The 26622-nt window shown below is 42.7% G+C and overlaps 1 protein-coding gene across 2 annotated transcripts in view; it reads left to right on the top strand.

The window, feature by feature from the left end:
- Positions 1–26622, top strand: part of MFGE8 (milk fat globule EGF and factor V/VIII domain containing) — a 38753-nt gene that overhangs the window by 8560 nt on the left and 3571 nt on the right. Inside the window, exons 2-9 of one of the 2 annotated variants that reach the window (XM_066592807.1) lie at positions 3270–3392; positions 6098–6229; positions 10772–10885; positions 12992–13173; positions 15162–15317; positions 16477–16621; positions 20990–21192; positions 26129–26284. In XM_066592807.1, coding sequence (XP_066448904.1) covers positions 3270–3392; positions 6098–6229; positions 10772–10885; positions 12992–13173; positions 15162–15317; positions 16477–16621; positions 20990–21192; positions 26129–26284 — 1211 coding nt within the window. The remainder of the gene's footprint in view (positions 1–3269; positions 3393–6097; positions 6230–10771; positions 10886–12991; positions 13174–15161; positions 15318–16476; positions 16622–20989; positions 21193–26128; positions 26285–26622) is intronic. The other variant, XM_066592808.1, reaches the window with a different exon arrangement.

Here is a 26622-nt window from a genome sequence, read left to right on the forward strand (position 1 = left end):
ATCTCTATTTACGACTGCTTCCTCTTCTTGTTGTTTCCCCCTTCAACAATAGCTTTACAGAAACAGGAACAAAGACCTTAATTATAGCCATACAAAGGAGAGCCTATAAATATGTCAACAGATGTTGCATGATTCCGACTATTGGACGCCTGAAAGGATTCACCCACTTACAGAAAGTAGTCAAGAAGAAAAATATATGTATGTTTGTAGCACTAATGGAACATCTTCTGAGTAACAAGGTGACAGTGGGCGGTGGAGCAACACACATGGCAATCTGGAAGAGGGACCTTGCTTGTGATAGAGGACGGGGTGCATGAGACGATCTATGGCTTTTACTAGGAGGCTCTGTTGGAACTGTGGATTGGCCTGTATGTTGGACGACAGTTCCCGGGACATGGAACGACGCCAAAAACAAAGCACCGTGCTCTGCAGATCTCCATGCTGTCAGTCCTCCTCGATGTCCCAATAGTTAAAGAGGGACTGATGAGCATGAAGATGTAGAAGAACTTACTGGGTTCAGCGCATAGCACAGGTGAATCGATCCAGTGAGAATACATTGATTTTTATTAATCCATTCACATTTCCGCGGGAAAAAACAACAAGGCATGTTCCATCTTACCACGTCCTTCACTGGTATCATTGAACATGCATGACCAGTTTGAACCACTGGAACAGCCAATATGAACTAAAAATGCATATGGCTAATTTGGTGTAAAGCAAATTTGCCAGTCATTAGTTTGTTCAATGGTTGTTCCACCATCAACCTACTTGTGTTCAATCTGTATGACCACCTACAAGGTCAGCAGGAATGTGGATAAGGCTCTTCCATGTCCTGTTGATTTTCAACATTCCCAATCATCTGTTCTTAGGGGAACTACTCTGGCGGGGCAAGAGTAGAGTGTAGCGTTAAGTTTTGCCCCGCCACCTTCCCCTTCCTCCTCCGGTCTGCACATGAATTCTCCCATCCTGGGGTGGCTTTCCACAGGACAGCAGCTATTTTACGCTATTGCTGGACAGCCCCTTTAAGTATTTTTGGGGGCGATTCTTTACAACAGAGCTATGGTTTCCTGTATATTTGTTCTCTCCCATTGGAGTTACATTTCCCTGTACAGAGTTGGTTTCCAGGACTTCTATGACGAATTGTAAGAGGTGTTTACTTTCCATCAAAGCAATGTTGTGCAATAGACTATTTCCAGGGTGGACAAACACCCGGAGCCAGATGAGCTTGTTTTCTTTTGATGTCTATGAATATTTTTCTTACCAGCCGACAAAAATAAAGAAATTTGATTTAGGTAACAAGTAACCTCTATTGTTTTGTCCTAACTTGACTTCTGGCCCCTGACTGCTCGCTCCGGAGATTGGCCCTGCAGATCCTTGGATAATTGCAAGCTACAAAGCATAGGCTGTCTGACAACTGCAGATCAGTAATTCTGTAGGTACAATATATGAAAATTAGATTAATATATACCAACATAAAATCTGTTAAATACACTCCTTGTCAAAAATAAATCAAGTACCTTGGGGTTGCCAGAATTGAATCAACATATCGCTGAGCTGTCATTGTCCCTCGTACCACTACTAGCGGTGACCGACTGGTCCTATGCGATGGCCCCCCAGACCATCACACCAGCAGTGGGAGCAGTGTGCCGCTTCACATGAAGGGCAGGATTGAGGTGTTCACCCCTAGGTCTCTAGACACAAACATGGCCATCGTCTGTGCCCAAAATAAAACTGGATTCATTGTTGAAGACAACCCGGTAGTAGTCCAGTTTTGTCGTTCATGACACCACTGCAAGCAGGTGATGGTGGGTGGGTGTCAAAGGCAATACATGTAATGGGCTCCCTGAGACTAAATGTCCTACAGCCAAGTACCCGGAAAAGGTTCCAACCGACACAGGACTATAACGATGGCGCCACCTGTCTCTTAATGGCGGAAAATGAAACAGTTGGAGCAGCTTGTCACACAACCGGATGATGCTCTCTACTGGCTGTCTGTTGAGGGTGTCCTGAGCCCAGTCACCTTGTGTATGTGCGCTCATACCATCCACTGGTCCCAACACCTCCTGACAGTGTGGTCAGGACAGCCCAATTCATCTATATGACCATCCCATCCAGCTTCTCTCAGTACGATAATGAACCCCCTCTCAAACTCTGTTAACTGGGTGAAATCTCTTTGCATCATAGAGGTGTCTAGTGGTCAACAAGCTCTACACAGGCAGATAAAGAGGTCCCTGCACACAAGGAGCCTCTGAGAGCCTATTTATAGGCCAATGGTGGAACCACTTTTAGGGCCTGAGGTGGCAAGACCGCTAAACTAATCACGTCACAACTGTAATAATTTCCATACCCGCCTGAGATGTAACTGCATGCCAAGTTTTGCAGCAAAATGACAACTCCTCCTAGGCGCTTGATTTTTTTAAACATTTTTTACAAAGAGAATATTTTGAGCTTGGCTAGGAGTAGTATAGTCATGCCATATGCATCTACCATGACCTGGGCAGGTAGGGCTAAATTTTCTGGTGTGGTGATGGACTGTGAAATATAAGGTAGGCTGTCATAGGTGAGTTTGAACGTGGTGGGAAGAGTCTATGGGAGCCTTTATTAAGGGGGTGCAGGTGAGAGAGGCATTTTATTGGTATGGAAAACCGCGTCCCACTCGGCTTGCCTTTTTGTTTTTTTTCGGGCCCACTTGTGTGGCATTTCAGGGAGGGGACATAAGTAGTCTTTGATATGTTGATTCGTCTGTTTTTCTTGGGTTAGTGGTCATTTGAGTTAGGTCGCTGTTTGTAACTGGTGTTGCGGATCCTTAAAAACAACCGATTTTTGCATTCTATTTGCTTTTACGAGCGATTTAGAAGTTCTTGGCCTTCTTTGTTGGGCGGATTCTGAGAGGCAAGTTTATGGTTATGGTATAATTAGCCTTTGCCTGGCAACTTGAGGGTACCTGGTGTTTTCTAAAGTGTCGTCAAGGACTCGGCGGCCGATTTATATTGTAATTGTATGATGGTGTTTTTTCTTAATCCTATAGCTTCCAAGTTACATTAAAGAATATTTCAATAAAGCTATAACCATTCATCTTCCAATAAAAAATGGTTTTCTCTGAGTATTCTTAGATAGGTGGGTGGTCAGGTAGACCCTCAAGACAGACCCTTGTCAAGTAAAGGGATTCCTCAACCAATGTGTACCAACGACCTGAACCTAACCCTAAAACCTCTGCCCACGAAGTGGTTAACAATCCCACTTATCACTTTTTTCTCTTTCCTTTTCAGGTGAGCTCTGTGAATCCAACATCTGTCTAAATGGAGGGACCTGTTTTGTCAGTGCAAGTAAAGAGTCCTTCTGCATCTGCCCTGATGGCTTTGCTGGAACGGATTGCAACATGACAGAGAAAGGTAAGTCAAGCCACGGACGGAGAGTGCGACTGCTCGGATACTCCATATCACACCTACACTAATATTAGAGGGGCCTTTTAATTAAACGTTACCATTTTGGGGAAAAAAATTAATAATTTAACTGCTTCCTTTTCTTGCTGCCCACCCCCCCCCACCTCCAATTAATACCTCGTGAACTAGCCAACGATGTGTTTGCGTGTATATACATATAAATGACCCACTGCCGATGCTAACTTGAACGTTTGCCATGTGTGCCCTATAATTCAAGACTATACAAATTATATATCAAAGCATCTGAAACAAAAAGAGAAACCCATTCCCGTACCTTATTCTAGCATGAAGTTGTTTTTTTTTTTTTTTAGCATTTAAGCCCTAATTAAAAAAAAAAAAAAAAAACTAACATGAAATCGGTGAACAAAGATCTAAAAAAAAAATAAATTGCTCTTTATTAGGGATGAGCGAGCGTACTCGGAAAAGCACTACTCGCTCGAGTAATGTGCTTTATCCGAGTATCGCTGTGCTCGTCCCTGAAGAATCGGGTGCCGGCACGGAGCGGGGAGCTGCAGGGGAGAGCGGGGAGGAACGGAGGTAAGATCTTTCTCTCCCTCTCTCCCACCCGCTCTCCCCTGCTCCCCGCTGCGACTCACCTGTCAGCCGCAGCGGCACCCGAATCTTCAGGGACGAGCACAGCGATACTCGGATAAAGCAAATTACTCGAGCGAGTAGTGCTTTTCCGAGTACGCTCGCTCATCTCTACTCTTTATGTCACGGAAAAAAAAACGCTGCAAAAATAATTTTGGTAGCTGAAGAAAAAAAAAAAATACGGCTGTAAAACCACCACATGGGTGAAATCTCTAAAAGTAAGTGTCTGGTTTTTTGGAACCGAAACACCCTTGTTCTTAAAATCACTGATAAGACATATTCACATAATGTGACACAGTTTTGTCACACTTTTTGAAGCATTTTTTTGCTACACATTAGAGATGAGCGAACGTACTCGGATAAGCACTACTCGTCCGAGTAATGTGCTTTATCCGAGTATCGCTGTGCTCGGGGCTAAAGATTCGGGGAGCGCCGCTGCTGACAGGTGAGTTGCGGCGGGGAGCAGGGGAGAGCGGGCGGGAGAGAAGGAGAGAGAGATCTCCCCTCCGTTCCTCCCGGCTCTCCCCTGCAGCTCCCCGCTCCGCGGCGCTCCCCGAATCTTTCAAGACGAGTACAGCGATACTCGGATAAAGCACATTACTCGGACGAGTAGTGCTTATCCGAGTACGTTCGCTCATCTCTACTACACATTATGCCAAAAACATACTTGTTGTTTGTATAGTGCCAACTTATTCCGCAGCGCTTTCAGGTAATTTATTTATTACCCCCCCAGCAAGCTAGGTACTTATATTACCGACCTCGGAAGGATGGAAGGCTGAGTCAACCTTGAGCCCGCTACCTGAACCGTGCGGGGATTGAACCTGCAAGCTTCAGGTTGTGATCGAGAGCTTAGGACTGCATTCTGCTGCCTTAACACTGTTTGCCACACAAGGTTCTACTCTGCCCTTCTTCCTCTGCAGGTTGTAATGTTTGAGCAGGAAGCCATTTTCTTCGTCCGGCTTTCTGCTCACACTTGCAAGAAGAAGATGTGGGGCTATGCTAAATATTAGTCTGCCGCCAAACTGGACCCTGGCACCTCAGCAAGTGACTAATGTCACTACAGGGGTTGTTTTCTCCTGTAACTGGGGCTGCTATGGCCGCCCCAGCTACAGTGGGAAAGTGTCAAATAAAGAAAAAAAAATGTGAATGTCCCCCAGAGGTCTTATATGACGTCATGGGAGACACAGATAGTAAAAAACACAATTACATACATCAGTAAAATAAAATTACATAATAAAATAACAATACATACAAAAGAAAGAGAATAACACAAAGCAGACGCCAACAAAAACCGTCGCCGTATGCGCCCTGTAAGCCAAAACCATACACACTATATATAAAAATGTCCGAAACAAATAGAGAAACCCGTTGCCATACTTATTTTAGTGTAAATATAAAAATAATTTAAAAAAACAAACTATAAATGTCAAAAAAAATCTTTTTTTTTTTTTTTTTTTTAGCTTTTTACCCCCAATAAAACTAGAAAAACGGAGAAAAAAAGTCAGTGAAAAAGATGTAAAAAAAATAGTCCTATATGTCACAGGAAAAAAACAGCGAAAATAATTTTGGTAGCTAAATGAAAAAAAATAGAGCAGTAAAACCGCCACATGGGTAAAATCCCTAAAAAGCGTCTGGTCCTTAAGGTACACAACAGCCTGGTCCTTAAGGGGTTAAACAAGATTACAGATTCCACGAGATTTGTATTTTTATAGTTTTCTGATATTTCATGGAAACTCATTCTATTCTAGAGATCACCCCCAATTAAGCTACGTTCACAGGTGGCAGATAGCCTAAGGTTTTTCTGCATCGGAAATCACAGCAAATTGCAGTGCAATGAAAGTTGATGGGGTTTTCCAAACAGCACAGAGCACTGACGTAGCTCGGATTTCACCCTTGCCAGTATAAAGGGTCATATCTGGATCAAAATCTGCAAATCTGGCTTGTGTAGACACGGCCTTGGGCGCTCCACTGTACCAGGCTCCGTCTAAGATATGCCGCCCGGTAAAGCTCTGAATTCACAATTAGTGCCTGGCTTTAAACTCTTGTTACCGTGTTTCTTTCAGGCCCTTGCCAACCAAATCCTTGCCACAACAATGGGGAGTGCCAGGAACTGTCCCACACCCGCAGAGGTGATACGTTTGCCCAGTATTCCTGCAAATGTCTTCCTGGCTACTTTGGAGAGAACTGTGAAAACAGTGAGTATTAAGACTGAACAGCTTCTGTATTACCGCCACCCGTCTAGCAGCCTGTTGGACCACCTTTGGCTTTCAGAACCGCAACAATTCGTGCGCCAATTGCTCTGCCGACGCATTGGCCCATGTGGACAGGAAGCTTCTGGCATTAATTAGATAGAGGCGCTGACCAGCTCTAAACAGCTAACAGGAAGGGGTCATCAATTTATGATAGTTGTGCTAAATTTTGACCTCCCATCAGCATGGTGCAACAGAAATCTGGATTCCTCTGACCAGGTGATGTTTATCCACTGCTCACTGATCCAAAGTCTGCACACTGGAGTCTCACCTTTTTGTTTCACTTAAACAGCAATGGCGTGCAAATTGGTCATCTGCACTAAAGAATGGCAAGTTGCACATTCAGTCGCTGCATGCATTTACACGGGACGATTATTGTTCAGATTCCTCCTGGAATCGAGCTGTATCTAAGGGCCATTAGTTGAAGTATTTGTCTGAATTGTGCTTGACTCTACATCTGTTTTTATCAGAATGATTCTTGACATCCTCCTCTGACCCCTTTCATCAATTAGCTTACAACCACAGGATCTCCTTTCATTGGATGTTTATCCTAGATCACGCCATTCTCTGTATACTCTCCACCCCATTGTATGAGAAAACCCCATTGGGTTGACTAGTCTATCACCAATAACCGTACCCTAGTCAGTCTCTCAGATCGCTCGATTATTTTTTTTCCCATTTTTTTCCATCCTAATGTGGATTCGCACTGAAACTGATCCACGGAAAACGTGGTCAAGCTTTTATACTTCTCAGGGGTCATGTGTCATTTCCATACAGGGGAGCTCCAATGGTAAAGTGGCCATTCCATGTGTCTATTATGTTCCCTAATACCCTCACTTAATGACCGCTTAGAGTAAAGAAATGACTGTAAATGAAGCTAAATGACCATAATTGAATGCAGTACCTTTCCAGCTGGAGTTGCGTGTCATTACTGACATGAAAGTTGTTTATTTGTTGTGTATTCATCGGAAATCCTATAAATCTTGGATGAGTTTTAAAGCATACAGCAGCCACAAGAACACAATGGCGTTTCTAGCAGACTTTTGTCCTCCATGCGGTATGAAAGTATTTTTGGATTGGAGATATAAACAGGCTGGGAAATAGAATCTGTAGCAAGTCTCTGACTGTATGACTCATGACATAAAGCTTTCCAGAAATGTTGCCAGTCTGGGTTTATGAGCACTATGTGCCTTTTATATGTGGCTTAAATCCTTTGCTGAGGCAGTGAAAACTCCAGCTGACTCTTCAATGTCCACCTGTGGTTTTTTTGCTACAACTTTTATTACCTAGCCAATGGATAGGCGAAAAAGTCAATTGGGGTACGGTCCCTTTTTTTTGGATTTGTCGCTAACAGGTCACATGACTATTAGAGATGAGCGAGCGTACTCGCTAAGGTAAACTATTTGAGCGAGTAGTGCCTTATGTGAGTACCTGCCCGCTCGTCTCAAAAGATTTGGGTGCTGGCGGGGAGCGGCGGGGAGAGCGGGGAGGAACAGGGGGAAGATCTCTCTCTCACTCTCTCGCTCCTGCTCACTCCCGCAACTCACCGCTCTCCCCCGCCGGCACCCGAATCTTTAGAGACCAGCGGGCAGGTACTCGCATAAGGCACTACTCGCTCGAGTAGTTTGCCTTTGCGAGTACGCTCGCTCATCTCTAATGACTATCTAGTAGGTTGTCCTAGCAGAACTTCCTTTAGTGTAGCAGATCCCCGATAGAGTGCATTGGGTGATACAGCTCTAGCATATAGTATATGACCATTCTAAATCCTGTAGAGTGAGAACAACTCTTTTGAACCCTACTAAGGGCAGGCTCACACGGCACGGAAATGCTGCGGATTCTCCACAAGGAAAAATTCTGCCACAAAATTGGTAGCATTTCCTCAAAAGAAACAGAGTCAAAATCTGCACCATTAAGGCTCAGGGGAAGGGTGGGAGGAATGCTGCATTTTCGCATTCAGGCCAGAGTCAAAATCCACTGTATACCTGCAGCTGATTTCAGAAGATCCAGCGCTCCATCCTCTTGTGAGCACAGCACCGCTGTTCAGGTGATGGCACTTCAGCATCACCTTACTGGCAGCGCTGTGCTCAGTACAGGCCGCCCGGTGAAGGAGTGTGTTGACAGCTGAAGACTTCGGAGGTGAGTGCTGTATCTTCTGACATCAGCTGCAGTTACGCATCGGACTATGTTTTGGATGCGGAATTTCCGCAGACATTCCGCAGCATTTCCACCCTGTGTAAACATACACTTAAGTGCCGAATTTGACTCAAAATCAGCTGCATCTCCGCAGCTGATTTCAGCAGCCACAGCACACCCCCTCACTTGCAATTTTTCACGCTGTCAGCGCTCCCCTTCACCTGGCAACCTGCAGACTCCAGTGGGCGCTGTGCCGCTAGTCAAGTGATGTAGAGGTGGTATCACTTGACCAGCAGCAAGGCCGCCAAGTGGCAGGTGTAGGGAAGTGCTGATAGTACAAAGAATTGCAAGGTGAGGGAGAGCTACTAAGTCGGCTGCGGATACGATGGTGCGGATTTTGACTCTTTTGTGGAAATGCTACAGATATTTAGTCCAGTTGAGATAGATCCCCGAGATGGAAACGCTCAGCTGCAGAGTAAACCCTATTAGAATAGACTTTCACATTGCTATGAGCTGTTCTGCTTTTGTTCTATGGGCTACATTCAGTCTCATCGCTGTAAGTTGGTCCAATAAGCCTGCAGTGACGGAAGGAGGAGACAAGATGAGGCCTCCACCGGTCAGACTTTTATTACCTATCCGATGGATAGGCGATAAGCTGATTGTGGTGCAGTGCAACCCCTTTAATAATAGAATTAATTCTCATCCTTTCTATCAATTTACTGTAGTGTTTAGATCAAATGGGAAGTTCATGGGATACAATCCCACTTGGTCTGCAAGAACTCTATTATGCATTGTTATAAATGGAATCCGCTCATACACTTAATATCCTTTATGTAGAATAAGAGGTGGGTGACTTGTGGGGGGAAGTGGTGACAGGTTCATTTCTTTATAATTGCCAAGTTAATCTGAAAATCGGTGGTAATTGGTGGAATTGCACTTGAAAAGTAGCAACACTGACCACACTTTGTTTTCTTAGTTTAAGTTTCCTCCCTTGTGAGAAACTCCAGAGGGTTTTAATAAAGGAATGTGCAGAGAAAAATCTCTTCTAACATAAACTTTCTGAAGCTTTTCCCGGGCCGGTAATGATGTGAAATGATTACAGTATGTGCCGAGGGCCACAGGAGAACAATCTGATTGAACTAAACGTATGACTCCAGCAATCCGCTGGAGATTAGAGTGCACAGGCCTGAAAAATAAACTTTTTTTTTTTTTTTTTTTCTAAAGACCTTGAAATTCGTTCCTGAAGTGGCGATTTGTTTCGAGCATTTAACTGAGCTTGATTGTTTTTACCTGAGGCAAAATGTGAGGCTGAGGGATTTTGGTAGCTTTCACATGAAGCATTCCCCAAACTCTACTTTGAGCATTTTAAAGCATTTCATAGTTTACATCTATAGGAAACTTGAAGTACAAATATTGTAATATTCCAGAACACGGTGGTCCGGAAATTCTATGAATCTGACATGCTCTAAAAATGGTCTTAGGCAGGCGTTGCAGGAATCGTCTACTTGACGGTCTGACACATGAGCTTCTTGTTGACTCCATAGCAAACCCATAGCACTTGTTTTTCCAGTTCTACTTGAATGTCCACATTGGTGCAAGTGCCTCATAACCTAGTAATCAAGATTAAGAATAACAATATTGATCTCAATGTTCCTTCAAAGTAAACACATAGATATGAGCCATGTTAGCTATGGACCCACTCTTAAGCCACTGGAAATCCAAGCGATTTTCGTGGACCTGCCTTTTCGTTTTTTTTATTCCATCCCATCTCCAAAGGCATCAGATCATACCTGTTCCTGGCTATCTGTTGTAGTAGGTACCTCCTCCACTGCTGTGTCTGCAATTGCCGACCAAGCTCAGCTGCAATAATTAAGCCCCATGCCCTAAAACTGTAGCCAAATGGAGGGGATTAAAGGGGTTATCTGTTTGCTGGACAACATCCCTTTTAATAGGCTTGTCTATATTGAAATAATAGACAGAGCTGTACTTGCCCCTTGGCTAGGCCAGATTCCCTTGACGTAGGTCGGAAAACATGGATGGCCTTATAAGTCTTCTCATTACCATACCCTTCCCGACCTACATCAAAGGCCTCTCACCCAGCCAAGCCACCAAACCTACACTACACTGATGAGAGGCAAAAGCCTCTAAACAGTCTCTTCCTTCTGGAGAAGACTCTGGCTTTGGCTTCTATTCCCAGTCATTGTTAAAAGGCCTATTAAAAGGTCTGACGTTGACTTGCAGAAATGCTGCCTTCCGATAGCTGGCACTTAGAGGCATCGTTCCATCTTGTACTATGTCATACTGGGACGATAATCTCTGGTTATTTCTTATATTTCTTGACCATTTTTTTCACAGGTGAGAATTACTGTTCCTCCTATCCTTGTAGAAATGGAGGAGTGTGCAGTAATCTGGTTAATGACTACAGCTGTAGATGCGTATCGCCATTTATTGGGAAAGGCTGCCAAATTCGTAAGTGGTGATTATTCCATTTTTCTGTGTTATGCACTAACTAAACCTCCTAGTTGTTTTGTTATTATACCAATGCCCTCTAATCTGTAACATCAGTATGTAACTCAAGGCCCCTGCTTGATTGGTTGCGTTTGATATCTAGAATAGTTTTGGATGTACACTATCGTTTTCCTTTAGGAATAGAAACTTGGAGGACGTATTATAAGCCAATGGTATCAGTCCAGATTCTTTAGGATCTATATAGGATCCCGTATGTAGATCTTTCATATACGGTGCTGTGATGAAAGATGGGTCAATGGGGTCAGTTCGGTTTCACCAAAAGATAGACCCTTTTCAGCCAGGGGATTCCCCTTTCATGCTTCCTGAATGAAGCAGTAAACCGGAACCCCCAATGCAGATGTGAAACTACCCTTACTACAGCTGGAGATCCATAGGGCGAGACCATTGAGATACATAATAGCTACACAAATATAACTACATACAGTATGCTACATGCTGCGAAAATTGGTCAACAATTCCATAGTACCAATATACAGTCCTGATTTAGATTCATGGTATTACAGAGGTTTTCCAGTCTTATTCTTAGCTAAGCCGTTTTTTAAGTACTTGGTTTCTGCTTCTCAACATATCTGCTTGTGGTCAGCGTTTCCAAATACTGTTTATCTCCAGAGGCGGAAGACTAATGCTTCCCATAGCTAACAGATTGCTGCACAAGGGCCTGGTCACGTTACGTTTTTTTTGTTCATGCCTGCCTAAGGACCCATTAGTCAGATGGAAACCTAAAGCTTGTCCTTCTGGCCTCCGTCTGGCTGATGTATGGTTGTATACCACAAGAGAAAAGCATGGAATAGTGCAGTATACTACGCCGAGTTCAGTAAAAAAAAAAAGGTTACGTTAAACCTTTTTATAACCTAGTAGCCTATGGGCGACAGATGCCATACTGCACAGGCATCCATTAAACGTATGCATCACAAGCTTTTCATAACGTGTTCACTAAACGAATGCCTTTATAGCATATGGGTGGCCGATGCATCCGTTTAACAGATCCAAATAGTGGCGGCCCCATTGAAAGCAATAGTGCACGGACCTCACTCGAGTATAAACCCACTCTAGGCTTATACTCCAGTCAATAAGTTTTCCCAGTTTTTGGGGGGTAAAACTGGTTGCCTCGGCTTATATTCTGGTCAGCTTATACTCAAGTATATAGTGTGTGTGTGTGTTTGTTAAATATATATATATATATATATATTTATTGTTATTTTTTTTAAATTATTTCATACTTTTCCACTGAAGGTGGGGGATCCATAGGACCCCCAGTTTAGATTAAAAACATCCCCTTGGTAGTGATAATAGTCACTGACAGAGCTGATCTGGGTCTGCTAGGACCCTGCAGCTCTGCTGTGACAGAGGTCACCCAACAGTCACGTGAGCTCTGGGTCACATAGTGAAAGTATTACTTCCACTTTCACTCTTTAGTACATGGCACTCATTGAGTGCTATGTAGCCTGGGAAGGAGAAAACAGAAGTGGTCGAAAACCACTTCTCCCTTCTGCTCTGGTTCTCGAGCTCTGACACAGGCGAGGACCCAGAGCAGAAAGGAGAAGCGGCTTTTAACTCCAGAAGCTTTATTCTTGCGTCATATTTTTGCTATCAGAATTAAAGCCCAGGACCAAGCGCCATAAACTCACCTTGCTTGGCCCTAAAGGGGTTAAGCATCTGTTTTGAGCCTCTGCTTAATGTGGAGACCAACAAAAAGACATTACCAAGGCCTTATATCCAGTCTAGACAATATAATTAAGTATTAGCAGCATAAATCTTCCTCCTGTCCGGATAGTTTGTTACAATGGAGCGGTCAAGGAAGAGGAAGATTGTCTAGACTGGATACAATTATAACAACTTAGAAGCTGTAATGAGTATTAGATCTGTCGGAGGTTTCAGCCTTGGGATTAAAACAAGAATGTTTTCATTCACTGACAGCAAACAGAGGTTTGGAATATGATGAAGTGAATAAAATCAAAACATCTGAAAGCTGTTCAGTGAGTCTATTGGTATTGTGTTGTGCATGTTGTATCACTTTGCTTCAATCTAGTACATTTCCTTACGCAGGTTGTGCAAGCGCATTAGGAATGGAGGGTGGATCTATATCCGATGCCCAGATCACGGCTTCCTCGCTGTACCATGGTTTCCTTGGCCTACAGCGCTGGGGCCCCAATCTTGCCCGATTGAACAATAAAGGATTAGTAAATGCATGGACTGCAAATAGCTATGACAAGCACCCCTGGATTCAGGTAGCTGCTGGTCATCTTGTATTAAAAAATGTTGTAAAATACCAAAGATTGTTCATGGGAGCGTTCTGTGACTTAGATTATTTTTGTTTCGTTTGTTTTTATTTATTTTCCTTTTGCATTGATTTGTTTTTTGATTTTTGTATAATCCTCCTTGTGCTTCAGTGTGTCCAAATGTACTTTAGTAAAGTCTAGGAACACTATCCTTTCTCCTTAAGGAGAGCACCTAGAAGTTGAGTGAGTGAGGAGACCTAAAGGCCATTCACGCTCCTCTAAGTAATATGCAAATAAGGGAGATGGAACAATACCTCTGCAGCCCTACCTATTGGAAGACAGCATTCCTGCAAGTCAATGTTAGACTCTTTTTATACAAGCCTTGTAACAATGACTAGGAATCGAAAGCCTAGCCAGAATCCATACCCAAGCAGCTGTTTCGGGGTGTTTGCCCCGCATCAGTGTGCAGTAGGTTTCTGGCTTGGCTATCAAGAGGCCTGTGACATGGGTGAAACCTACTGCATACTGATGAGGGGAAAACATCCCGAAACAGCTGTCTGTGTATGGCTTCTGGTTCGACTTTCGATTCCCAGTCATTATTACAAGGCTTGTACAAAGAGTCTAACATGGGCTTGCAGGAATGTTACCTTATAATAGGTGGTGCTGCAGAGGTATTGTTCCATCTCCCCTATTACTAAAGGCAGCATAGTAAAGGCCCTTGTACACAGCAAGAAAAATTGAAACAAGCATGTAACCAGCGGTGACGTAGCGATCGAATATCAGTCGCCTGTCATGCATTTACACTGAACAATAATAGGGTAGTTTCGATCATTCCTTAGATCATAACCATTAACCCATCCACCACTGCTTTCTATTTGGAAAATCGTATGGCACTAAACGATGCCATGGCAGATCAACAATGGTTTTCATGTCCGCATGAAAGATCTGATCAGCGATCGTGTAATAATTTATCACTGATTGTTCGCTCGCTGCACGAATTTACACCTAACAATTATCGTGTGCTGTCTGACGTGCGGAGCCGTACACTGTACATACTTCATATATCACATCCCCATTCAGCAGTTTCAAGGAAATGACACTCTCTACCTGATCTGGGCTACGAGGTAATGGTGTTTATATGGGAGACCCTACCGAAGTGCAGCCCCCCTTACTGCACCTTTTACACAATTGAGCCTCTATTGCTAGAAGACCACTGACTTGGCTTTGCTTAACCAACCTAGTTTGTACCTTAAGGACCAAGTGACTTTCATTATCACATAGCATAGACGTAGGGGGGTTGAGACAAGCTGTATATTATAATGGCATGACTCTGAGCTACATTTTAATGTATTGTATAAGTTTTAGTACATTTTTTTTTCTCTTGATAATAGCCATTCCCCACCATGATAGTCTTCTACATGCAAGTCCTGATTATAGAGGCCCTATTGGTAGAATTGTTATAAAGGCTGTGTACACCTCTGTACTCCCCCCCCCCCCCCCCCTTTTTTTTTTCATTAAAAAATTCTGATTTGTATTGTTTTCCAAGACACCGTAGACTGGAGGACTGAAATCTTGCCAAATTCTGTAAACTGAGTGATTCCTCCCCTAGCCTGCTCCACTGTTGTGACTGTGCATTCACTGCCTTTCCACTGAGGAACTGATTGGAAAAAAAACCCGGATAAGTGCATCATATTCGTCTGCAAGGACTTATAAGTGTATCGATCTTTGCACAAAGTTTTTTTTATAGCCTTTAAGTTGCGCACACACAAACGTCTTAAATCCACTTTCAATCTACCCAAGCAAATTAGATAAATTTCAACTGAATTTATGGATTTTGGGAGGTTCAAATGTGTATATAACAGCCCAGCTCTCCCCAATAACTACTCTCATAGGGAAAAGAAGATTGGGGCATCTTGGGTTCCAATATAATGTGTCTGTGGAGCTGTGTAGTAGCTAATGAGGCCTTGTGTTATATTGTTATACCTTCTTTTTTCTAGGTTAACCTCTTAAGACAGATGAGGGTATCTGGAATCATTACTCAAGGTGCCAGTCGGATGGGGAAGGCAGAGTACCTGAAGGAATTTAAGGTGGGATACAGTGTGGATGGACAGGAGTTCACCTTTTACAAAGTTGATGGACAAATCAAAGACAAGGTAGGTTTCTGTTATTGCTCAGATAACTTAAATTTTAGTAGTTTGAAGGAAATGTCCAGAATTAAAGTGAAACTCTGCACTTCGGCTTTTCAAGGAGCGGTCTTATATGCAACTATCATATATATATAATGGGTTCGTCCGAGTTAATTTGGTCCAGGTGTTTATCTTTTCGCACAGAAAATTTTAAGAAGTCGTGGTTAATTCAGAGGAATAGAATGTGTATACACGTAGAGGAGTGTTAGATTCTTCTCAGACTGCATGTACCGATGTCCCTCTGCAGACCTAATGAATGGTTGTGCTAAATTACAAGTTAGTACAACACCAGGAAGTTATAGAATTTATGGCGAGTCAGTCAGTGAGGAGCTGTATATAGCAGATTCATTCTTGCATGCCCTCCTTAGAGAGCTATACAGATAATACTACAGAGCGTGAAGTACTGCACCGTCTGCTGCCTATATTCTGCTCTGTAGAAATGCTTTTCAGTATAACCACATTTGGAGTCAGTCATAAAGTGAGTTATTTGAGTACCAAATGCACTTTAGGGATTAACCGATTTATAGAATTGTTTACAGCAGTTTCAAAGTAGAAAAGCATAAGAGAAAGTTTGACACAGAGCCAGTAAGACTGCCTGTCCACGGGCGAATTTTCATTGCATGCCCTGCAGCGATAATTCGGCTGCGGGGAATTAAGTGAACGCTTTCCATAGCGTTGCTATTGAAAGCGCAGCCCCCTTTCCTGGAGTGGAGAACCAAAGCGATTCTCCGCTCGCAGCCGGCTAAACACAGCACGCTGCGATTTTGCTGTGATTCTCTGCAGTGAGCCTATCTGTCAGATAGGCTCAGTGCGGAGAACCGTCATCTGTCTCCTGCTCCCCGGCGGCGTCTCCCACGGCGGAGATCCACCGCGGGATATCGCTACGCCCATGAACGGACAGGCAGCCTTCGTTTTCATCACTTCCATCTGTTGACACTGATTGTTTTGTTACCAAAGATACATAGACTATAATCCGCCTCCCTGGTGTCCAAGCCCTGTTTTGCATACACCTGCCCTAGAGGTTCTCGTCTGCTTTCTGGTGGTGCGTCATGTAACCTGTTAAATGTGCCTTGAAGAAAAGGAATAGATGTTAATGACAATCCTTCTTTGTGTTTTATTCTTTTAGATTTTCAGTGGAAATCTAGACAACGAGGGCAGAAAGGCCAATATATTGAGTCCTCCAGTGACGGCGCAGTACATCCGCATCTACCCCGTCACCTGTCACAGAGCCTGCACACTGCGCTTTGAGCTCTTTGGCTGCGAAATGAGCGGTAATTCTTCACTTTTAGCCTAGTTGAACTTTTTGCACATTTTGCTGCACTACTAGCATAGTGGCCGATAACTAGCTTTTGAAAGTAATTGATGTACTGATACCCTGTTTCCCTGAAAATAAGACATACCCTGAAAATAAGACCTAGCATGATTTTCCAGAATTTTTGAGGATGCAAAATGATTTTTCAGGCTTTTTGAGGATGCTTGAAATATAAGCCCTACTCCAAAATTAAGACCTGCTAACTGTTAATTTAAAAAGTCAATTTAAATTGTGTCCAGGCAGTGTCCATACATGTAAAAAAGTTAGACCTTTTTGAACAAAAATTAATATAAGACACTGTCTTATTTTCGGGGAAACACGGTATTAAGGAACTGCACTTTTTAAGCATTTTTAAACCCTTTAAATAGTTGAAAATCTACACAAAACATTGATTATCTGTACAAATTAATTTCTTTTTTTTATTGCTTCATTTATCTTGTACTTTGGAGTCACATAATATTTCCATCTCCAATTACTTGCAAAGCTAAGTCAGAATTTGACTTTTTTTGTTATCAAAAAGTAGTGGGAACTCGCATAATGGTTACAGAGCTGAGCTGTTGGGTCTTATGGCTGACAGCGATGTGGAAATAACTTTGTTTATTATATAGCATTTTTTCCCTTGTTTTTTTAATTACTTTAATATTTTATGTAGATTTTATATAGTGAAAGTAGTAAAAATCACTTTTGCTTGTCTGATGTGTCTGTCCATATGTACTTCAGTGAAAACTTAGCGACACCAGTTCATTTAGAAAACAATGAATAGCTGCTGATCTATTAGGCATACGGATATCAGAGAAGGGTCTTCTACTTCGGATCCCCTCTGAGCCTGAGTAGAGAGAGCCTCATTTGTACTCTCAACATGTAATGCTAAATTAAAGGGGTTATTGGGGGGGGGGGAATAATCTAAGAACTTTTCACTGTGCTGGGATAACATAAAAGAAGTCCTACTTGCCCGATGCCCAGTGGTGCTCAATGCACCGCCGCTCTCTACTTCTGGCTGCTGTAGTGATGATGGTGTGGCATGGAAAGATGTGACCTTTTGCAGTTAAGTACCAGCCAAATTGAGACTGTGATTGGCTGCAGCTGTCACATGACGGCCATGTAATCATTACCTTGCCGCATTGGTGGAATGGGAGCAGCGGTCTATCACAAGAGGCGAGTATGACTCATTTTATGTTAAGCGACCACACTAAGCAGCTTTTCACTCCCCCCCCCCCCCCCCTCCCCCCTTGGATAACCCATAATTGCTGGGAGTGGCGTTTCACTGATGTTGTTCACTGCATGTACATGCTTAACAGAGGAAACGCGTTCCCTCTGTGACATAATAAGCCCTATGCCATGAAATGGCTTAGGGTGATGGCTTACCATGGCAACTAGACACCAGTCAATGGTAGGGACATGAGAAATTTGAAAAATTTGGGGAGAAAAGTAAAAATATATTTATTTGTGCACTTGAAAAAATAAAATAAAGAACCCTACAAAACGTGTTTAATCACAACTATAACCATTAAAAATATATGCAATTTTGGTATCGCTGTAATCGTATTGACCCATTAAAAAAAGTTATCCTTTTAACTTTTGACACATAGTGAACACAGCAAAGAAAATGACAAAATTAATGTTTTTTTTTTGTTTTGTTTTGTTTTTTTCACCATGCCCTCCAAAAAAAAAATTAATAATTTATACCATACATTTATATATACTACAACAAGGCGCCAATAAAAACTACATCTCGCTGTGCATAAAACAGGCCCTTATGTAGCTATGTCGAGGGAAGCAGAAGGTTATGGCTTTTGAAAAGTGGGGATGAAAATCCCCCAATAAATCATTGTGTCCCTAGGCCCAAAATAGGCCGTGTCACTAAGGCGTTAAAAGTGATAATGCTAATTAATAATATTATAAAATCCCCTATAAGGTTTCTCTTCTTTAATTCTTCCAGTTTAACGAAATATCTAAATATGTTTCTGCAATGAGATATCTGATCCGTTCGGGCTGATTATCTTCTATCCGTGTCTCCACCTAATGGCATTGAGTGATATTGCACAGCAGCGAGCTTCACCCATAAGCCCGTTCCTTGAAGCTGGTGCACGATGAGTCAGCGCAGTGATATGTTGTGTGGAAGCGTCTTGGGAAACCACACTGCTATTTCTTTTATATGGTTTGGTGATTCAAAGACGAGAGATTTACTCATGACCTTGGATGAAGGCTAAGGCGTGAGTAAGTCACTTATGACAAATCTCAGAAATAATGTACCAAGGTATTTGTCTCCAATTACTAGAATATGGTGTAATTTATCTTATTACTTTATAATTAAAGTGACTCTCCGGACCTGGACAAACAAAGATGGCCGCATCCCTTCTGACACTACACCTGCTTTGATTGGCCAGTGCTGCCCATGTGAGCAGTGCTAGCCAGTCAGAGCAGCATGTAGTGTCTTAGACATTGCGCATTGGTAAGTCTATCAGGTAGTCAGAGAAGCGGTTCGGACATCTTTGTTTTTCCAGGCCCACAGGGTCGATTTAATGCACAATATCATCAAAAAATGATTTGGGAACATAAAAGGAGTTTATTGATGCAGAATACAAGCGGTCCTACATAACCAAGACCGACCCTCAAAATACTGTTCGTAACAAGCAAATGTTTTTTGTGTCCTACTAAATAGAAATGGTTTCATGCCATTCGAGGTGTCTGAAGGTGTCTTTTATCCCTGATGCCACCACATAAATAACATGCCCACTTGCCCGATCCGAGCAAACATGTTTATGGTAGTCAAGGGAGATAGCAGTCATCCGGACAATTGGTCATCTCAAGTGTATAGCCAGCAATTCTCTATTACCCTTGTAGACTTAAGTACGGAGTGATGACAGCTGAGTCATGATGGCTTCTTGCTCTTTTTGGAGTTGACCACATGTGATACAGCAGTGACCACACACACATCGTGCTCATCAGTCATCTGGATTTTTTTTACCAGTGTTAATCATCATCTGATTGATTAGGAACAGATGGCTGCTAGTTCTTGTCTTCTGTAGGGCTAGTTTATTAGCCTTTTCAGCATATTTGGGGTCTGTTTAAAAAGGGTTGTGCCACAATGGACATTTATAGTGATAAAGGTTTGATTACTGGGACCTGCAGTGATCACTAGAATGAGTGTCCTGAGCCCCCTGTTCATAGCGAAGCAGAGTTTGAATACAGCGACATAGATCCTGCCAATCCATTCAATGTCAATGGGGCTGATCAACAGCAGATTAGAGCAGTGTTCCCCAACCCCAGTCCTCAGGGACCGCTAACAGGTCATGTTTTCAGGATTTCCTCAGTGTTGCACAGATGATGTAATTATTGTCGGTGCCTCAGACATTGCCACAGGGGTTCTTACTATAGGATATCCTGAAAACATGGCCTGTTGGGGGGGGGGTCCCTGAGGACTGGAGTTGGGGACCCCTGGATTAGAGCACTTGGCTGATTCGGTCACCCCGTAAACTTCAGTTGTGCAGCCAGAATAAACTGACAACTCCTTTCTCTAGTCTGCTCCCCAGCTATGAATGTGCATTAACTACCTTTATATCAAGCCACTACAGAGGATGGTATGACAGTGCCAGAGATTATGCAGCAGATCAGTAGAACAGAGGGCAGAGAAAGCTACTATCACAGAGTGCTGTAAATCACTCTTATCAGCAGTCAGCTGGAGCAGACAGCACCTGCTCTGAAAGAGGATGAGGGATAGCTGTGTAGTACTGAGGGGGTGTGGTTATGCTGCACAGCTTTTGAAAAGGAGGGGAGAGGGAGTTGAGCTTGTATGATTCATGAGAGAGACCAGTTGATCAGTGCTGGCAATGCCCAGGAGCCAGAAACATTAATGTAGGAGAGCCTGAAAAACAAGTATGAGGCTTTCTAAATATATGAAAATGAAAACTCAGTGCAAAAAAAAGATGAGTGCATAATTTCTCTTTCTGCAAGGACTAAGGTAAGATATGTGTGAATTAATATTTCAAGCACAAAGGTTTCCATGGCCTTTAATACTGTTAGAGAAGTAATTTTAGGGCTACTATCTTTCCATTCTCTATACATAACTGACTGCACTAGATATTTTTCACATCTTTGCAGATATGTTAGGGTTTATTCACACATTGCTGTCATGTAGCATTTCACTGAATTCTTGGTAATCTCAGCGTGATTACTGAAAAATTACAGCAAAAGGGTTGGACGTGACTGCAATGTGTGGATATACGTCAGAACTGTATTGCTGTTGCTTCAGAGGTCACGCTTGCACTGAGCTTGTAATTCTGAGCACTCCTCTTCTCCCACCCTTTTATAAACCGTTGTGTTACAGTGTATTTCAACATGGTAGGTTGCTCAGACGCACTCGGATTGAAGTCCCATATGATTTCTGATAAGCAAATAACAGCATCCAGTGTTTTCAAGACATGGGGGATTGATGCATTTACCTGGCACCCACACTATGCCCGCCTGGACAAGATTGGGAAAACCAATGCCTGGACTGCCAGCGAGAATAATCAGTCAGAATGGCTCCAGGTATGTACTTCTTGTTTTAGGCATTCTGTTATATGATTGGTGAGGCTTTTTTAATGTTCTATTTATTTGCTACATACTTGCAGTAGATATTGGCATTGTGGAAAGCCCAAGCACCCCTGTCACCCAGTGCCTTGGTTCCTTAGTGTTGGGGTGCAAGAAGCATCTCACATTTATCATTGCTTAAGGGTAGTTTTACATGGGGCCATCGTAGATTTGAAATATCACTCACACAAGTGATTTTCAGCAATAGCTAGAAGTGAGCAGGGCAGCACCTTGAAACAAGAAGGCAAAAAAAAAATCCAATAAAGAGCACTCTCTTAAAAAAGGAAAGGCGAGAATACGACTTACCTGGTGCAAGTGGGAGGATCCCCAAGAAAGGGACTGAACCACAAGCACCTAAAGTCCTGGCAGGCTCAGCAATAAATCATCCTCCTATCCAACAGGGCCTCCACAACAGCAGGAGGCTACACCAAATTTTGTACAGAAAAATGGGTAAAAACAAATCTAAGGAAACAAGAAAAATCTCTGCGCTCATCAGGACAGTTATCAGCAATTTGAGAAGAAAACGTTCACTTACATAGGGAGGAGGGGGTAAAACCCCTGGATAGGAGAACCCCCTCCTTGGGATCAAAAATCCAAATGGAGATACTTTTCCTACCGGATATTCATCTCTAATGGGGTACAGACAGATGCAATGTGTTTCGGCGTAAGCATGTGCCGTTGTCTAGCTTGAATGGGGTAGCCGGAAGAGATCTCCAGCGCATTCACTGAATGACTATCGCTACTATGTTAAAATATTAGGAAATCTATTTTGTTGTGCTAGAATTGGTTATACTTCCAAGTGCCATTTATTAGTATCTAGTAAAAGTTTGGATGACCCTTGGTTTTGATAACCTCCCAAATGACGTCCAACATAATCCCACAAATGTTGTATTGGGTTTAGACATGGAGATTGATTTACTTGGCCGCTTCATTGGGTTAACATTTTGATCTGCGTGAAATGCCTTCATTAACTTGGAAGAATGTGTTGCATCCTTATGTCGAAATAACCACTCTGTGGACAGGTCCTTGTTAGCACATGGCAGCCTATCATTTATAGGATATCACGCTACGTGAATAAGGCCATAGTTTCTTTTATTTGTACTAACAGACCAGGACCGTCATCTAAGAAACAACCCCACATCTCATCTCTATTACCAAATGTTACTGTTTTTAGGTACCTAACATTAAATCGCTGTCCAATAGGACGTTGCACATTGTTCCGGAAATCTTTTACGAATCAGTTGAACTTTGGGTCCGTTTACACCAAATGATTTCTCAGTTGAAAGAGTGAATAATGTCCGATACATCGTTGGCTCGTTCAAACCAGAAATTGTTCAGTCGTTCACATTTGCTGTATAAGTGAGAACGACTGAACGATCGCATTATAAACCAAGCAATTAATGAACAAGCCAACAATGATCCTTATGCCTGCATAAAATGAGCAGTAAATGGAAAGCGAATGAATTATCGTTCGTCGTCCGATTGTTGGCTGCATTTACCGTGAGCGATTTATCATTCCGTTTCGGTAGTTTTGAACAACTTTTCATGTAAAAGGACCTCTTACATTCATCATTCCATAGAATTTTTGACCACTCAGTAACAGACCAGTTAGGCCCAATGTCCACGGGCGGATCTAAATTGCAGAATCCGCGTGTGTCACCCACACGGAAGATCCACAAATCAAACCGCCAGTAGGGAAGCACGGGCGTCCGCAAATGAATTAAAGCATAAGGATTTGCTTTGCGGACCTTTTGGTCCGGAAAACAAATCGCAGCATTCTCCATTTCAGTGCGGTCCTGCACTGACGGCGTTCATTCAAGTTCGTGAAAGCCGTAAGATCTGCGGCCCGTTCGCGGGAAAGTGTGAGTTCCACTGCACATCTGCAGTGAAGAAAATAGAAGACTCGGACGGTTAAGCGGAAGACCCAAACAGGTACACAGTGTCCTCTGCCATGGGCAGGGCGGATTCCTCAGCTGTCTCCCGCATGCGGATTCCGATCCCCCTGTGGACATGAGGTCTTACTGTGCTCCTTAGTAAACTTCAACATGAGGTTTTTGTTCGAACATCACACGTCAAAGAGAATTGTCAACCATTCTTTACAATTTAATTTCCAACTATTAAAAATGCTCTTCGCACACGATGGCCATTGCTAGCTGCCCGATCTTTAGAACCTGCTGCTGTTTCATAATATTTCATAGATGCAGTTTGTGGCTCGAGGTTCTATATAGACAGGAGATATATACTTTTTAGGCTGCTTATTTATTGCACATCTGGCATTGAAAAACCAGCTGTCAGGTATTTTATACTGACGGCATCGGCTGCAGACAGTAGTAGCATCACTACCTGCATCACTGTAATGCCTGGTGCTCACCCCATACATTAACGCTCCAGTTAAATGAAAGACGAGGAATGTTTTTTTTAGTTTAAGAACTCCAAGGGAAGAAGCTGCACTTAGTAGTCGAGCACCGCCACCAACGTGACAATCAAGGCGTTTATATAAGGGGAAGACACAGCAAAGTCAGGCAGATGTAAAAGTGATGCTATAGCAGCCTTTGATGTTCCTTCCCCTCTGTGGCTTCTTGGCTTTTAATTCCTTCCGTGGTTGACTGCAGTCCTATGTAAATAAGTGAGTTCTGTGATGTCCCGAGTGCTATTACAGCTTGCAAACAGATGTCGCCTCTGTACCGTTTGGATTGTTGTGATATGATCTCCGACCTCATTCTCCTTCTGGTCTTCTGGAACTCCCTTCATGAAAGTAGATGAATAACTGGATCACTCCACACTTATTCTGTCTATAGCAGAACTTATCCTTTTAATCATCTAATGATTCTTGCTGTTTTTGTCTTTTCTGTATGTATGTGTGTGTGTGATATATATATATATATATATATATATATATTTTTTTTTTTTTATTTTTTTAAAAATTCATTTGCAAACTACACTGAATGGTCCATTTTTATTAGAAACACCGACCTTTATCATTTGACCTATGACCCTAGAATGCAGCATAAAATAAATTGAGCAAGTTTTTCATGGATCAGTTTCAATGTGAATTCACAGCAGAGAATCTGGCGATCTGAGTGACTGTGTGATTGTCCGATCCAGAGGGACCAGGAATCCAAAAACTTCCAACTTTGTTGGGTGAAGTATTCCTTTGCAACCCTGCAGGAGTATACAGAGGATTCGTTAATCAAGGAAAAATTATCCAGTGAAAGGGAATGTTGCGGACGTAAACAAGTTGTTGCCGAAGGAGGTCAAAGGAGGATTTCAAGAATCATTCTGGCACTGCAGAGTCAAGTGAAGCATAGCCAGATAGAACGCCGCTGCTCTGAATAACATGTACAGATGCACGGCTCATTGTTCCTCAGATGTTTATATTCACTGATGGCGGCAGGCACAATAGGGTGATTCACTGAATAATGGCATCCATTAAAAACAAACTTTTTTTTGTATATATTAAATTATAAGGAATCCCCAGACTTAGTAACAAACAAAAATACAAACTTTTCACCTCTATCCCAGCAGTATAAACATCAGTGGGGGAGAGGGTACTGGTTTAGAACGTACCAGACCCCTTCATTAGGGGTTGATGGTGAAATATGGCACAGAATCAAATAAGTGGACTCAAAAAAACTTAAATTATAGCCCCAAAGCGTTTCTACCTGATTAGGTGTCATTTAAGGGTACAGTAAATAGTCTATATAGAGACTGGAAATAGGCTGCCCCAGTTAGGCAGGGTGGGTGTGCATCGGCTATAGCAGTAGACAACCAGTTCTAGCTCCATTGCTGAAAGGCAAGACTCCAGTGGAGAAAAGGGCATGAAAATTGGATCATTGAGAATTAGAAAACATTCCTTGTTGGGTAAACCCAATTTTTTTTTTTTTTGCATCCTGCCAATGAGAGGGTCTGAATTTGATGCAAACAGCTGGATTCAATGAACTCTTCCTGTCATCTCATTAGATCCATTGAATTTGTGGCAGCTGCAAGAAGCTGTCCTGTCCACATGGGCCAATATTACTGCAGAACAACTTCAACGCCTCGTGAAATCTATGCTATGATGAATTGTTGTGGTCTTTAAAGTGGATTTCTGCCCATTTTTCAACTTGGGACCTCCATCCAGTAGTTAGTTGTCTGGCCCGCTATCCAGTACAGCGGAATGGACATCATCATCAGCAGACAGGGAGGAAATGGGGGCACTGGCTTTTTTCCCTTTGGACTCGGTGTAAAGCACCACACTGCTATTTCACTTCCTGCCCAGAACAGGATGTCTGTAACAGGAGCAAGAAGTAGAATAGCCGTGCAGTGCTCCCATTGATTTCAATGGGAGTGAAGTCAGTGCCTCCACTTCCTCCCCTGTCCACTGATGTTGACGTCTGGCTCGTTGTCCAGTACACCTGATGGATGTGGGTCCCAAGTGGTGGACCTCCAAACATCAACTACTGATGACCTATCCAGAGGAAAATGGGGCAGAAAACCCCTTTAACCCTTTCCAATCCACCGTCTAAAATCTAAAGACCTTCTGATTGAAGGCTGTACAGCTCCAATCTCGGAAGACGTCCGGCAGGGTATTCTTACTGTATATTACTGACCGTTCTGTTGTCAGGAGCCTCTCCAGCATGTCCCATAGCGCAGTACTAGCTGTAGCCAGCAGATGGCGCCATTGTATAATGGCAGAAAGAGAAAGCCCCCTAGGAAAAACCCTGAATCCAAAATTGGATTGCAAAGGGTTAAAGGCCAAAGGAGGTCCAACTTGCTACTAGATGGGTGTCATTACTAAAGTGGCCATTCAGTGTATAAATAGAATAATAAGTACTATTTAAATAGTTGCAGTTATTATAGAAGACTTAATACGTCAATTGATTTCCCCATCTTAATTTTGCTACCTTTTAAATAGATTGATCTAGGAGTTCCTAAGAAGATCACAGGAATTATCACACAGGGTGCCAAAGACTTTGGAAATATTCAATATGTGGAAGCATTTAAAATAGCGTACAGTGACACAGGCTCAACATGGATGGTATACCAGGACAGCAGGACCAAAACAGATAAGGTATCTTCTTCCTGCAATCCCGTACATTAAGTAGTTACTTTTTATACTTCTACAGATGGACTAGAGCTGAGATTGTCATTTGAAACAAACTGTGATCTCAACAAGTGATGAAACCTCAGCTCTGCTGCATCTTTAGCGGAGGTTTGATAAATGCAATAAATGCAACTTATTTATCCAAATTCTCTGACGCGCCACATATATTCTTTTTCTGCATGTGAGTGGTATGCTACAAGGTTGATCAATAGTTGTACTTTAAGGATAATTCATGATCACAGATCAGTTGCTGATATCTCAAGTGCTTCTACTTACGGGACATTGGTTAAGCTAGCAAGTGGCTA

This window comes from Eleutherodactylus coqui, chromosome 2 (assembly GCF_035609145.1).
Source record: "Eleutherodactylus coqui strain aEleCoq1 chromosome 2, aEleCoq1.hap1, whole genome shotgun sequence".
In the NCBI taxonomy this organism is placed as follows: domain Eukaryota; kingdom Metazoa; phylum Chordata; class Amphibia; order Anura; family Eleutherodactylidae; genus Eleutherodactylus; species Eleutherodactylus coqui.